The sequence below is a fragment of the Herpailurus yagouaroundi genome, unplaced genomic scaffold, assembly GCF_014898765.1.
Source record: "Herpailurus yagouaroundi ecotype Mexico unplaced genomic scaffold, PumYag 100, whole genome shotgun sequence".
NCBI lineage: Eukaryota > Metazoa > Chordata > Mammalia > Carnivora > Felidae > Herpailurus > Herpailurus yagouaroundi.
In genome coordinates this window covers 50,272,822-50,289,410 of record NW_024412391.1, presented here as the reverse complement: position 1 = coordinate 50,289,410, position 16,589 = coordinate 50,272,822, and the positions used below count along the sequence as shown (strand labels likewise).

The 16,589-nt window shown below is 39.6% G+C and overlaps 1 protein-coding gene across 1 annotated transcript in view; it reads left to right on the top strand.

Moving 5' to 3' along the window:
* Nucleotides 1-6,462: 6,462 nt before the first annotated feature.
* ITGB8 (integrin subunit beta 8) overlaps nucleotides 6,463-16,589 on the top strand; it is an 85,771-nt gene continuing 75,644 nt past the window's right edge. Inside the window, exon 1 of the mRNA XM_040472469.1 lies at nucleotides 6,463-7,502. Within this exon, the coding sequence (XP_040328403.1) occupies nucleotides 7,376-7,502 (127 nt within the window). The 5' untranslated portion in view covers nucleotides 6,463-7,375. The remainder of the gene's footprint in view (nucleotides 7,503-16,589) is intronic.

The window sequence follows — 16,589 nt, the reverse complement described above, 5'->3', positions numbered from 1 at the left end:
ACCATCTTTCTACTATTTCTACACTTTTGCCTTTCCAGAATGTCATACAGTTAAAAGTCAGACATTATGTAGACTTTTCACATTGGCTTACTTTATTTAGCAATATGCCTTTAAGGTTCCTTCATATCTTTTCATGGCTTGATAGCTCATTTCTTTTTAGCACTGAATAATATTCTGTTGTTTGGATATAACCACAGTTTATTTATCCATTCACCTATGGAAGAGCATCTTGATTGCTTGCAAGTTTAGGCTATTATGAATAGAACTGCAATATACTTCCACGTGCAGGTTTTTGTGTAGACATAAATTTTCAACTTCTTTGGGTAAATACCAAGGAGTGCAATTGCTGAATTATATGGTAAGAGGTGCCTTAGTTTTGTAAGAAATCATGAAACTCTCTCAAAGTGGCTCTACCATTTTGCATGTCATGCCAACAACGAATGAGGGTTCCTATTGCCCCATATCTTTGCCAGTTGTCAGTGTTCTGGATTTTAGACATTCCACTAGAAGTACAGTGGTGTCTCATTGTTTTAATTTGCAGTTCTTGTAGTTATCTTAATTTCGTTGTGCATAAGTGAATAAATCAAGGCTCAGAGAAGGTAAATTAATTAATTAATTGCTCATGGTTCCACAGCTACTAAGTAACAGATTCAAATTTAGATTTTTCAGACCTCAAAGCTCCTGTACTTTTTCTTCTGTGGGTTGCCTTATAGCTAGACAAGAATAAAATTCAAATTCATACATGGAGGAGTCCAGAGAGTGGTTTTTCAGGCTCATTTATTATTTTTCTTAGTTTAGGTTCCTCCAGAAGAGGACCCTGAGACAAGGAAATACTAGGGAACAGTGGAGAAATGAGGGAGGAAAAAGTGGCCAATGAAGAATATGTCTGAATACAGTTATCTCTGTGGACATCTGTGGCTTACTTCTATAGGGGAACCTGGGAAAATGGTGCTCAATATTGCTCAGAATGTGGTGTGTGATGGTATCAATGTCTGCACCTTCCCAGACTGCTCCAGGATAAAACACGTATAAAAAATAAAAGTTTGTATTGAGGAACTTTTATAAAAATTTGACATTTGGGTGGCATCCATTTTTCTAGTAATTCATTATGTTTTATTGTTTAAAGTACTAATAAATAATGGATTGAAACTTTCAAAACTGGTCCAAAACTAGTGTGAGAAGCACTAGTATAGAACACAAGTCCCAAAGTGATTCCATACAAAGAGCAAGGAAGCTAGAATATTTATTTCTCCATTCCTATTAGGTCAGTCCTTGGTTGAGACAGGGGCCATGAGTGTTCAGTTCGCAGCACTTCTGGCCATGTGGAATGAAGTAGTGGGGCTGGAAGGACACAGAAAGGTCAACAATAGGATCTGTTATAGACTTGACCAATAAAGAATTTCACACAGCTCAAAAATTAATTCAAACGTCATCATATCTCTATAACGATTCTGAGGAGTTAAAGGCTGAATAAGCATTAGTTTGCTGCATATGCTAAAGAAAGATAACAGAAAGCTAGGATTAGACTGTGCACATATAAAATGTTTCATTCACAAGTACTCATGAAGATAACTAATACCACTAACCAAAGCATTAGTTAGTAGGCAAGGTAGTTAAATTAAAGCTTCATCATTACCCAAAATCCATCTGTAATGCAAAGCAGTTGCCTGTGGAAGCCAGGATATGTGAGTGATGAGCGTTTGTCACTTTACAGGGCTCCCTTAATCAACCTAAGGTGGCTTCATGTCATTTTGATGGGAAATGGTATTATATTTTCCACTGAGGAAGCCAAAGGCCAAATATCCTCCCCAATGCCCTCTACCCCCAGAAGGCCAGGGGACTGGCATATGACTAAAATTCTGAAAATTAGACATTCCCAACCAGGATTCTGAATGTGCAAGTTGTATAAAGATGAAGGACTGCTTAGAAAAGCATTCTTGTTTGCTGGACCCTTACTGCCATTGCTTATGCCTCCCTTGGTTTTTGACCTTGTTCAGTCCTGGTCACTCAGCCTCCTGCTGATTCTGTGAGCTCTCAAATTCCTTCCAATAACTTCCCTTTTCACTTATGGCAGTCACAGTCTGAGTCTGTTACTTGAAACAAAAAGTAATCACTGATATGAGGTGGTGGACAAGACCCAGGGCTCTGATTATGTCTGCTCAATAATTCTCTTCAAGAAGGTCGGTCTCCTCACAATATGGTTCTTGGTTTCCACATTTATAAGATAGGATTCATTCAGCAGTGTGCTTTATGGAAAATTAGTCTGTGAAATGTTCTCTGAATAAAGGGTTCTTCTTTTGAATAATCCAGGTGCATTTTAGCCTGTATAAGTTCCCGGAAAATCCTCCCGTAAAGGATTTAACTTTAACTCAGCATTTCCCAAACTTAGTCATGTAAGTCTGTTTCTGAAAACACTAACATCTCATAGAGTTAATCATCCATAGAATACCTTGAGAAGAGTCATTGGCGCCAGAAATTCTTGTGTCTTTGGCTTTGCCTCTGACACTGGAGTTTGTCTATAAGCACACGTGAGACCTTTGAGGAGTTTCTGTATTAATGCATTATGGCAGAGGTTCTTAAACTTCATTGCATGAAGAATCATTTGAGGATCTTATAATAATAAATACTGCTGGATACCACACCAGATCTGTGAATTCAGAATCTCCTGGAATAGAACTAAGGAATCACTTGGTAGGTAATCATGTTGTAGGCAGTCTTCAGTCCTCAGTATGAGTAACACTACCTTATGGAATATTTCAGTGAAAACTGTCTTGCAGTACATCATTGGAAGAGATGCTAGAAGACATGGTTACAACAATACATCCCACTTACTGGATCATTCATCATCTCCTAAGAGCTGTAGATGAAGCAAGCTCATAGATAACTTGTGGACTTCTGCTTAAAACATACTGAACATCTGATCCTAACTTCAGAAAGATATAATATTAAAATATGTATATGGTTTAACTGTAACCATGAGGTCAATAACTTGGACAAAATCTAGTCAAAGGTGGAACACAAAAGAAGCAGTCTCTCCTAGGTCTCTCACTGTTGCTATCCATCCATAGCCTATTCATTGCTAGAAATCAAAGGAGCAGGGAAGAAACTGAATTCATCTAATTTTATGACTTTTAGCAACTAAAAGAATCTGATGATAGGAAGACTGGAATGAATAGCTAAAATGATATTTTTAGACTATCTGTGAATTTCATTTGCTCTCATTACCACAAATGATGAAAAATTAGCCGTCATAAATTTCAAAGCAAGACAGCAGAACATGCTAGAAACAGGAATTAATCAACTGACTATCTTCTGGAACTTTTTTCCTCTGTTAGAAGTCTTCAGGTAACATGATAAAGGTAACAATACTCTACTTCTTCACAGTATCTTGTATATTTTATTATAGAAAAAAAAGGATTAAGTTGTGGTTGACCAATGGTACTTATTGGAAATAAGCAAAATTTGTGCCTGGGCCCTAATTATTCTTATTGAAAGAAAATCCTACAAATGATTTGCAGGACTCAGGAGAATTCACTTATATATGTATAGCCCAGAATGTACATTTAACTTGTTTGTAAATAACCTGCTAGGATCCTGGTCTCAGCTGGGATACTGTTTTATTTTATTTTGATAACCAGAATTATAACCTCTTTACAAATAGGAAGTGTTGATAAATGGCACTGATACTACTCTTCAACAACTCCATAAAACTGACATCCTGATATATATTTGCATGGGTTTCATATAACAAAACATGGAAGTCTTTCTTTTTAAATGACTTCAAAATCTCCTGCAACAAATTTACAAACTTTATTTTGTTCCTCTTGCTACACAGTTCTTTTGGCCTAGCATATAAAATATCTAGACATCTAACAACACCGGCAGTCCCTGACTTAACGATGGTTTGACTTAAAATTTTCTGGCCTTACAATAGTGCAAAAGTGATATGAGTTCAGTAGAAACCATATTCAGATCTTTTCCCAGGCTAGTGACATGTGGTAGGATACCTACCTCTCATGCCGGCAGCACCAGAGGGCTGCTGTTCCCAGTCAGCCACACAACCACAATGGTAAACAGCCAATATACCTACCACCATTCTGTACCCATATGACCATTCTTCTCACTCTCAATACAGTATTCAATAGGTTGGATGAGATGATCCATACTTTATTATAAAACAGGCTTTGTGTCACATGGTATCACACAACTGCAGGCGAATGTACAAGTTCTGAGCCTGTTTAATTAAGGTAGGCTAGGCCAAGCTGTGACATTCAGGTTAGGTGTATTGATGCATTTCCAACTCACAGTAGTTTCAACTTATTATGGATTTATGAGCATGTAACCCCACCATACATTAAAGAAGATATAGAGAGTTAAAACTTAGTGCATACCTCTAATGTCACAAAACTATGCCCATTATTTACATACATTTATATTTCATTTAATATTCTAATTTCCATTTACATTTCCAACACGAAGAATTAGATTATTAAGTATGTCATATAATGCTGATGTGATAGTCACTTTACAGTGCAGAGTGCACCTATACACACTTCCTTACAGGGGTTACGAACTGACTTTCTCTCGTCATTGTAGCACTACACGGTCTCAATGCTGGCTACATTCCTTGGGACTGTGAAATACTCTCTGGAAAATACACATGCTCCCCCACTGAAGAATGATTCATGGGAGTTAGAATATGCTCCTTTCGTGTTCAAATTTAACGTCTTCACACCATCCCAGCCCGTTTCCAGGCCTTTCCTTTACGATCACCTAAAGCAAAACCAGAGCTGTTCAAACTTGTAACTAAAGAAAGAAAATAAGTTATGAAGCTGGGCTAGATTTAATTCTATCTATTTAGAGTACATTGCCTATGGTGAATTGTGTTTATAAGGATTATTTTTTCAGGTTTGGATCATTCATTCATTCCGTCTCTCAAAAGGACCCTCTTTGTAGATCTAGGGCAATTTTAATTTTCCAGCTGGGTTCTGGGTTTGCTTAGCTAATTCTGTGGGTCCCAATGTGCAGTCCACACCTGAAAAGGGGGAGTTTTCAATGCTGTGGCTTATTAACCAGGTACTTTCCATTCACTCGGTTAACAATTAGAAAACAGAAAAAAAAGAGAGAAAGAGAGAAAGCCTCCTACTTGTTTTTTTACTCCAAATATGGAGATGGAAACTATTAAACAAATAAGGAGAGGAAACTCCCACATATTTCACCTTGACCTGGCTAGACTGGTCTGATGTCTGTACGAGGCGGGTGCTCTATGAAAGACGTCGCGCAGGCTGCTAGTGGAAAAATGAGAGGTCAGACTTTACCACAGGGAACCACTCCTGCCCCTAGAGGAAAAAGAAAACCATCACTCTGTGTCTCAGAATGCGAACAGTGCCTTGTTTTCAATCCGGGGGGACTGGGTTCCCTCCCTCGGTCTAGAGTGGTAGTGACAAGATCCGAGGAGGCGCGCGGCTTCTCTGACAGTTGCCCAGCTTAATACCCGCTCCCTTTTTGCACCTAAATTTCTGAACTTCAAGCAGGCAGAAATGCCCTCTCTCACCATCTCCTTAGCTTCTCTCTCCTGCTCCGTTCGCCGCACTTCATAACTTCTTTGTTCCGTTTATTTGAAAGGTGACGCTTAAGGTCAAAAGACTCACTGTAACTAGCAAAAACCCAGAGCCACCACCAGACCCTGGGAAGAGCAAGGCTGGACAGCTAAGGAGCTAAGGCTCCGCGAGAAGGAGCGAGAAATTTCAGCTAGCAGCTCCGGGTACAGCCTCTGCGGACTGGCCCAATTCGAAGTGTTGGGAAGATGCCGGATGGTCTTGGGGTGGGGTGAATAGTGAGCTCCTAAATCCGCAAGCGAAGTTGGCAGTGCGCACCCGCGGAACAGAGGGTGTTGGGGGCGGGGAGAGGCCCCTGTGTTCCACTTGGTACGCTGCAGCTGCCGGGCAGTGAGTATTTCGGAACAAAGAAGCGCAGAGTGCCCGGGTGAGAGGCTGGGATCTGCGCGCAGCTGCCATTAGTACTTATCAAGTCTCCACGCCGGCTAGGGGAGCGTTGGGGTGTAGGCATTCGGCGAGGAGGGGGAGAGGAAACAGGGCGAGCGATTCCCGTTGCGCAGCTACGCATCAGGAGCTCTGGTGAACGATGGGAATGGCAACTATCAGAGCCAAGGGGGAGAAAAAGAGCTGGAGTGAGCAAAACAAAGAGCGAGTGTGGGCCGCGGTGACTTCATGCCTCACCAATGTCCCGCCCACGCTGCTCGGAGCTGTTGCTGCTGCTGCCGCCGGAGCCGCCGCTGCGCCTGCAGGCGGCCGGGGCGAGGCGCCGGGTAGCGTGGGGCGGTTTCCTAGCAACTCACGGCCCCGAGCGCGCCCAGCTATCAGCACTTCGGGAGCCCCCCCAACCCGGGGGCCGGAGCGGGACCACTGCTCCCCCGCCCCTCGCCAGCCTCGCCTGCTCGCGGGGTGTACCCCGGAGTGCGCCAGCTGCCCGGGTTCTGGACGGTGGGACGCCTGAACCGCACACCGGGGCCAGAAGGACGAGGGTACGAAGCTCCCGCCCCGCAAGGCTAGGCTACTGCACCCTCGCGGAACCTCCTCTCCTGTGCTAGAGGCCGTGCGCTCCACTCACGGCGAAGCGGGGAGCTGCTATGCCTCGCTCTGTGTCCGCGGGCGCCGGCGGGGGCTTCTAGGGTGCTGGCGGAGCAGGCTCCCCCAGCTACTGGCACCCCGAGCTTCCTCCCTCGCCAGCCCGGACGCTGCCGTTCTGACTTTGCCCGCCGCTCAGCTGACGAGGCTGCAAAGCTGTAACTAAGTGGAGTTGGCCTCCCTGCCCACCTGTGGAAGAAGCTCGCGCTGATTGATGCGCCATCGACTTTTTTCCCCCTCGGCCTCGCCGGCGTCCCCTCCCACAGATGCAGCATCACCCAGTGATAGTACTTTAGACTGGTTTTTCCCCCCAGGCTTCGGGCTTTGTTTGGGTTTGATTCTGTTTGGCTGTTCACTAAGCTGATTTATGCAGCAGAAGCCCCATCGGCTGGAGAGAAACAAAAGCTCTTTTCTTTGTCCCAGAGCGGGGTGCGGAGCCTTCGCTCGCGTCGCCGCCCCGGGCCACTGACCGTCAGAGGAGGTGCTTCTCGCGGAGATCGCGGGACCGCGGAGCAGAGCTGGCAGGGCCGGGGGGGCCCTGAGATGCCAAGCGGTGCCGGAGCCAGCATACCTGCACCGCTTGCTACGAGCCGCGGGGTCCGCCTGCTGGGCCTTCGGGAAACGTCTTAGCGACACTTGGCCGGCGGGCCCCGAGGTGCGCCCGTGAGTCGCCAGCGCGCATCCGGATAGCAGCCAGGCGGCGGGCGCTGTGCGGGCTGCTTTGCATTATGTGCCGCTCCGCCCTGGCTTTCTTTACTGCCGCATTTGTCTGCCTGCAAAACTGCCGGCCAGGTCCTGCCCCATTCCTTCGGGCGGCCTGGGTGTTTTTAGTTGTTCTTGGACTGGGCCAGAGTGGTAAGTTGGTTTTTTTTCTTTTGTTTTCTTCTCTTTCCCAAAGGTCTTGGGCTGTGACGAAGCATATCCCGGCCAGGTAAGTGGCCCAGTGTCAGCCTCCTTGCCCTAAGAACTTCAGACGGGCGGTGCGTGGCAGCGTCCTCCCTTCAGGCGGCCTGAGGGAGGCCAGGTGTGAAGTGTTTCCGCCCCAGAGTGACAGCAATAACTAATTACACGAGGAGACTCAGTGTGTTGCTCCGGGTTTGGGGCAAGCAGTAACAGAATGTAAGTTTGGACGAGTGGAAGGCCATATTTACATAAGTCACTTTAGGGGTTCTGCTCCACCCTTGAAGGCATTCTTCTTTAAGTCATCTTTGAAGATGCCCCCCATATTTCTGCATGTGGATCCACTAACCACTAACTTGCATTTGATTCAAGGCTGAGGATACATTGGTATAATGGGAGTGAGTTTTCTGGTTTTGAGTCCATGAGAAGATGGCTGCATACAAGTTGCTTCTATCATAGTGCTCAGCCTGAATGAATTAAATACACTACCAATATTCTTTAAGTCACCATTTTTTTTTTCAGCTTAAACAAACAAACAAAGTCCTAGCTGATTGATCCCTCAGTGAGATCAGCCCCTGAGACTGAAACACAGAGACAGAAATTTAAGCCAGGATTGACACCATTTAATCCAGGCAAGCCACCTCTATCAGAATTGTCTTGATTTGGAAAGGATACTTCTTTATAAAGTATATTGTCCTTATTTTACAAGTGAGGACAGTACCTCCCTCCCTAAATCACAAGGAATGCTCAAGTCGAATAGTGTATGAAAAGGTGTGGCACTTTTGAATTACATGCAAATTTAAGGTGGCTGTACTGGATTGTTGGCAAACAGTAAAACATACAGTAAGTAATAGTACTAATCATCAATTTGGGATGAGTTCTTCTTGGTTTTAAATATAGGCCAAACACTTTTGGTCATCAAGCCTTTAAATTCTGTTAGAGCCTTTCTCTGACCTCTGATGTTAAAGTAGGGTTGTAATTGTTTTGTAGACTAAAATTTTCTTTTATACTTAGAATTGATGTGCCATGTTTCCACCTGAAGCTTATAAAAATGATCAAGTCATAACCTTATACGTTAGAATTTATAATGGAAACATCCAGCTAGTTTCACTCATTTGAAACAATATTTGTTTCAAAAAGAGATTTACCCAGTTATGTGAATGAGAGTAATTAGAGTAAATTTTTATCTTGTAGTTATATTTTGGTTTATATGTTTATTTCAAAATAAGTGAAATTTAAAGCAAAGGAAATAGTAACATTGTCAATTATCTCTTCAGTGGAACATCCATTAACTGCAACAGATTTTCCACCAAGTATAATTCCATCTTCTGTTAATAAGTGACAAAGTATTTTTCTAGATTTAGTAAACACACACACACACACACACACACACACACACGCACGCACACACACACTCAATAGTAAAATGACCAAGACTGTGTCAACAGAGTATATTTTGTCCCAAATACATTGACAAAGAAAAAAGTGCTACTTGCCTCTAGAATTTACTACTAATAACAATACTTTAAAAATATTCATGGGCGCCTGGGTAGCTCAGTCGGCTAAGTGTCCGACTTCGACTCAGGTCATGATCTCATGGTTCCTGGGTTCGAGCCTCGCATCCGCCTCTGTGCTGACAGCTCAAAGCCTGGAGTTTTCTTCAGATTCTTTGTCCCTCTCTCTCTCTGCTCTTCCTTTAAAATTCCTCTCAAAAATGAATAAACATTAACTTTTTTTTCATGTGCTTGTAAAGATCAGTCAAGTTCTCATGTAATAGCATTGTATTTTCATCCAGTGACTATAACTGGTTTGAAGCAAATGCTATGAATGGGCTCCCTTGCACCTGCAGTTGTGAAAAGGGAATGCTTATCTGAAATCAGAACAAGACATCCTTTTCCCAGTCTCTGTCAATATACAAAGGTTTCTGATGTATACTGGTTGGCATTGCAGTTAAAATCATGCAAAAAATTTAAATTATAGCCAGTACAACTCAGAAAATTAGAGATCAGCATAAACTGTTGTACTTCCATGATAGAGATACAAGTCTCAAATTATATGTCTTCACAGTGCAAATTAGATGCTTAAAGCAGAACAGAAATTTAGGTATCAGTTACAAAAGAAATCTTGTTCCCTTGTGCAGTAGTTTACACCAAGGAAATGTTTAGGGCAATAAAGGCATACGCTAGGAACCATAAACTGCACAACAACATAACTTTGGGTTTAATTTTTGAAGTAGGGTTTATAGGCCCCAAATACATAGTGGACTTTTAATAATGACTATATGGTGAGCAAGGGGATGTTGTTAATAAAACCTGACCATTTTTCTAATCTACAAAAATGTTTTTCAACTTTCCCTGGTGGAAATCACGGACAATTGGAGAAACAATAACAGAATAAAATGGTTAATGAGTAACTGGAAAACACTAAAGAATACTTAGTAGTTAATATTTGAAGAGTTAATGTAGCAACACTGTTGTTTCTACATTTGCTCACTTTGCAAGGTTAAAAATCTATTTTGCCTAAATTTTTATATGGCAATATGAGTGACAAATTTCAGAAAGTATTTTCTTTAAAAAAAAAAAAGGTGTTAACTATTATTGCAATGAAATTTTACCTTCGGTGCATAATCAACTATTCTTTTAAATAACAATCAACTGGATAGCATTATTTTGTAACTGTAATATTATTTTACCTTAGAACATATTTCATATCACAGGTGTTCTTAAATTTCTTTATGTTTACCTGAAGTAAGAGGATATTTAAGATTGTTGCACTATATGCTACTTTGGATGTAAATTTAACAAAATAAAACATAAAAAATAAAATTAAAATAAATAAAATAAAATAGAAACAAAAAGAGAGAATCAAGGCTTCATTTTTAAAAGTCTAGTCTTCCAAATTATTTGCACAATAAACATCCAAATTAATTCAATCTTAATGCAACTAAGACACTTTCTGAGAAAAAAAAAAAAAAAAGCTTGTGCTGTCTATGAAAAGTTTTTACGCTGTATAAGAAACAAACAAAAAAAAACTGATTATGACTTGGGAAAATTCCTGTGCCCCCAAATAGCTCCATCACCTGTTAACAAATGATCTAAAATTTCACCATTGTAATGGATTTCTTTGGATTAAGTGCAGTACTGACAGTAGGTTTCTTTTCATTTCACACTTCATATTTGGAAATTTTCAAACACATACAGAAGCAGAGAGAATGGTATAAGGAATGCCCATATGCCTATCACCAGGCTTCATCAACTATCAACTCAGGGCCAGCTTCCTTCTTTCATCTCTTCTACTCAGTTCATCTCCTTCCCCCAATAAGATTATTTTGAAGCAAACTTCATATCATTTTATCCCAAAATATTTCAGTAAATCAAAGTACTACTGGAGGAGAAACACTATCATTTGTTTCACAGCATGATTTTTTTAGCTGAAATTTCGGGCTATAGAAATGTTTACTATGTTTAAGGGAAGAAATGCAGAAGTGAGGGAAGAAGCAAAGATAAAGAGAGTTTGAACCATTTACTTTTCAGTGAGTCTGTTATGGCTGAATTAAAAATAGTTCTCTTAAAACTATGCCTATGTAACAGCTTTTTGGTATGCATGTATATGAAAAAGAAAAAAAAAACAGCATGAGTACATCTACTTCCCCAGACAAACATCAGTTATTTTATCACAGTGGAATCACAAGTGAGGAGTATTGCAGACAGAAAGAATGGACAACTCTTACAAGGATTTTTGCTATAAAGGAGAATGAGAAATAGAAGACAAGAGGTATTACAACATGTATGGATATGCACATGCAATGGTCCAGTAGAGAGGAGAAAACTGTCAACTGAAGAGACAGGAGGAACAACCCTTAAAACTGAAACTCAAAACAAGTTATACCTGAACTTTCTTTTCTATATATATATATATATATACACACACACACACATACATACATACTGGACTAATGCAGTCTTGGGTCTTAAATACCACTTGTATGCTAACAATTGCAGTCCTGACCTCTTCCCTGATCTCCAGAGAACAGAGCAGACTGCCTCTTTGGCATATCCACTGTATGTTTAAAGGCAAAACCCTAATGTATTCAAAACCAAATGTCCACTTTTCTCCCTCAAACTTGCTTCTTTAATACTCTTCCTCATCTCACTTTGTGATCAGCAATACTTCCAGTAGTCCAGGGTCACACTTTGGTGACATCCTTGATTTCTGTTTCTCTCACATTCCACAAGTCAGTTTACCACCTCCACTGCCATGGAGTGGTCCACACCATTTTTTGCTTGAACTCTTGAATGGCTCTTAAACTGGCTTCTCTACCTCAAAGTGTAGCCAGGCTCACTTTTTAAAAATGTGTCTCAGGTTCTATCACTCCTCCCCTCAGAACTCTACATGTTTTTCATCTATCTCAAATTGAAGGCCACATCTTTATTTTACATGGCTTCCAAGATTCTGATGACTTCCTGACTTTACCTCCTAATCCTCTTTTCCTCTCTCACTTTGTTACAATAACGCTTGCTTGCTTCTTGCTATAGCTTGGATGTACCAAACATGATCCTACCTCCAATCCTGAACTCATTGTCCTGTGCCTGGAATGTGCTTCCATGAGATATATTTCTGATTCCCTCTCTCTCAGTTCTTTCAGATGTCTATTCAAATATCATCTTAAAAAGACCTCCCCTGCCCTCCTTATCAACACCATTTAGTTCCTTACCCTGCATCTTTTTTCTTTTATATATTTTAGCACCCTGATATATTATGTATTTGTTTGTTTTACTGTCTCCCTTTTCCCAACCTAGCAACTACATTAAAGCTTATGAGGAAGGTACTTTGTTCTTATTATACTTACGGAAATGCCAGCTACGTACAGGGTGCTAGGTACATATTTGTTGAGTGAATGAAAGAATGAATAAGTAAATTCTTCTTAATTTTTTCATCAGATTGATTATCTTGTTCAGTCTAAGACAAGGCTTCATTTTTTTCCTATCAATCTCTAATCTTTGCAAAAAACAGATGAACTGAATAATCAAGTTCTACTACATTTACGAGACAATAACAGAATCTTCTTCCAGAAGAAAAATAAAGGTACTTCTATATTTAGTATAAACATGAAAAAATTGCCCAATGAGCCAATTTGGCTGTGATATTTTTGTGTGTGTCCATTCACATTTGATAAAGTTGACTTAATATTGTAACCTCTTTTTTTTTGTTTGAAGTATACCATATCTTCAAGTAGAACCATTTATATAGGACTCTAAAAAATAGGACTGACCATGTATAAAAAAATTATCTCAGAATAATTCTGCCAGCTGATAATTTTTCCCAATGTATGTTTAAGGTTTAAAGGTAAATTATTTATTCATGAACATATACAACTGGTAAGCTAATTAAGCCTTGATTAGACTGAAAAAAATTAGTTAATAATTTTAATGAATTATTAAGGGGAGTCAGGAGATAATTTTAATGAATTATTTGGGAATTATTTTAATTTTAATAAAGTATTAAGGGGAATCAGGAGATATTATTTAGGTGTCTAAGGGATATATTTGAATAGGTTTTAATATAGGTAATAACAAGATAAATAGGATAATCAGTTTTCATTCCAGTTTGATTTTTTTATGAGGCATGAGAAATATCATGATATAGCAACACTATATTGCCTTTTCAATTTTCCTGTTCACCATTTTGAAAGAACCTTCCTCAAAGCAAATAAAGTATTTGAGATAACCCGGTCTTTGTTGTTCAACAGTTTAGAGCCTTTTCTGCCCACCTGTGAAATAGCTGGGTGTTAAATTCCTCATTTTGTTCATCAGCACCAGCTCCCCGCAGTCATTTTACTGTTCACTAGCTGGGTGTCAGAGGGTATTGTTTTGATCTCAGCTTCTTTAGATGTTAATAAATAGGAGCCAATCCTTGGACTATCAGTTTTTTTGAAAAGTAATAAACTGTTTGCCTTGTTATGTAGCCTTTCTCTTGTTTGTATTTAATAAGTTCAGATGCTCAAAGTATCCCCCCTTGATAATACCTATTGTATAGCATTCTGTCATTTAAATGATGTCTTTGTGCTGGTTTAGTAAGTCTCATTGAGTAACTGGTATAAAAATGGTATTACTTACGATATTATTGAATCTTACCTTATCTGACCTAAGGAAATAGTCTGTTTACATGTTCCTCAAATAACCAAACAACATCCATAACCAACTGTGTGCTGTATATGATTAGTCCTTCTTGGTCCTCAAAATTAGTCCCTGTTGCAGCCCAAGTCTATAAATTTAGAGTTTTGCCAGCATGAAAATGCTGAGCTCTATGTATCTTCTCTAATTATAGATGAAATATATTCTGTAAGCTGTATATTGATTATAAAAGAAGCCATAGGAAAAAATATCTTCTGATGATTCATTTTGCATTTTATTAAATTGAACAATTAAATACTGAGCTTAAGTAGGTGACCTAATCATTAATCTCTAAAAATGTCACTTTCCCAATTATATCCTAAAGAATTCATGTAAGTGTGGCTTCTACATGTAGTGGAAAGAACTCACATAATTTAACAAACTGTTGGGTAGCTCTTACTCTACATCATGCACTCATCTAAATGATTCACCATATTAATTTAATCTTCATACTAATACTATGAGAGAGGTAGAATTATTATCCTTGTTTTAGAAATGAGGAAACTGAAGCACAATGGAGATAAATAATTTGCTCCAAAACACTTAGCTAGTAAGTAGAAGAGATGAGATTTGAACTCTGTTATGTCGCCTCATACCTTCTTCAAAAGCTTCTGGATGCTCTAAGTTATACATTCAGTGTGACTATCACATGAAAGAGGACTTTCACATACTCCTTCTATAGGGATTCCTGGGTCCTGCCCTGTAACAATGTTACTAGCACAGAGTAACTACAGATGAGAGGATACTGATTTGCGAACTGGGGCAGGGTCAAAGCATACCTCCTGTGGAAGCCCCCAAACACTCTCAAGTCATCTTAAATATACCTTACAATGGTTAGTTTCTTATCATAGTGAGAATGAAGAGAAGAATGTGGCTTTATGAGAGTAACCTGCAATGTAACTCTGCCTTCTACAGGATCTCCAATGTGTTACAGATGTGTATGACTTGTGGTTATGAGAGAGAACGAAAAAGAGACTAATCTACTAAATAGCTGGTTACCTGTTCAGCCAAAAGTGTTCAAAGGGACAAAATCATGGTATATGAGTCAGACTGTTGATTATCATAGGGCTTTGACATTCCTAGCTGCTTGGAGCTACTCTATTATAGCTTGATGCTCTATATTGTTTAATATATTCATATTACTTTTTCTCCATGAATTTTTACTGAAGTAAGTAGGCCTTCAGCTGTTAAATATTTGCGATGATTAGCCATGTCTAGCAGTATTGGTTAATGAGAGTATTTCCAATATATACTAGGCTAAAGGTATATAATAATATGCTTTCTTCAGGCAGAAGTTTTTGCTGTTGTTTTGTTTTGTTTATTGCAGTTTTATGACTTTGACAATCAGCAGTTAGTTTTCATCCATATTTACTGTCTATAGATTTTTGAAAGCTGTGACAGGTACATAGATAACGTACCTAGAGCGCTTGTTTAGTGAATCTTCATCCTCATGTGTTCTGGACAACCAAATACAGATACTCTGTAGGACATTCCTTATTCCTTTGACCGAGAAAGCTCTGTTGAGCCTGGTGTCCTTGCACACATCTGGAGTTCCCTTCTCCTTGATGGCAAATTTCCAGGCACTCTTTTGAGTGCCTGAGGGGCATGGTTCTTAAAGCCCACTCCATGGATGTACTTGTGAATGCCCTTGGGGTATTCCCTATGTATCATCTCATTAAGGGCAGAACAGCCCTTCTTCTTGTTACTCTTCTTTGAGGAAGCCATCCAAGGAGCACAAGGGACTGTATCTCTTCAGGCAGAAGTTTGATGAGATATCAAAGGCTGTGCCTAAGCCACTAGGAAGACAGCAGAGAGCAAAACAAAATCCCTGTCCTCATGATGCTTACATTCTAATTGATGACAAATATATATGTATGCATGTGCTTATATGTATATATAAACTTATATGTATGATTGATATGTTATATAGATCTCATTACATGACACACATGTTTTATCATACATGTATGTTATGATAATATGTTATATATACACACATGATAAAAAGAAGAAGAAAGAAAGCAGAGTGAGAAATTGTCCTGAGAGAGACCAGGACAGGCTGCTATCATATATGAGAGTCACAGCAGGCCATTTTAATAAGATGACGTTAAACTTATTATGTTTTCTTTGTACATCCACTTAAGGCATTTCACAATCTTTTCTGTGGTTTAGCTCCTCTAAAAAAGGGAGGGGGACATCTTAGGATTTCCAAGTGGATAACAGTAATAGGAATTTTTTTCTCCTTTGCTATTAAAGGTTATCTAAGTCTCACGTACAGCTAGGAAGAAAAGTGTTGTAGTGGAGGGGTGACAAGATGATAAATAAGTGGGTGAGACTAGTGAGATGCTTAAAGGAAAATGGGTTTTTTTTTTAACATCAACTCTTTGTTACAAACAACTCTTTTGTTTGTTTTTTAACATCAACTTGTTTGTTTTGTTAAAAACAAACAACTCTTTGTTTGTTTTTTAACATCAACTCTTTGTCCATAATGGTATCTCCAATCTATCCCCTCCTTTTAAGACAATGCCACTAGAGTGGAGAAAGCCTGAAATATCCTTCATTCTATGAGCTTCCTAATCAGTCCCCATCATTTCAAATCTTTGTCCACATTTTACCTTTCTACTCTGAATCTTCTATGGCTCCCACTGCCTTCAGGCTCTTCCATATGACAGACAAACCCTTTCCACAGCATCGTCTCAATGCTTGGCACTCAGTAGGTCCTAATAAACTATTTGAAGGACTCAATGAGGTGAGGACAATAGTGATTAGTTTAAATTGGGTATCTAAGCAAATAAGATTAGTTTAAAATTGGGTATCTGTATCTCTAATCCTCATTAGAATTTGAACTTTAGGAAATATAGTTTTCATT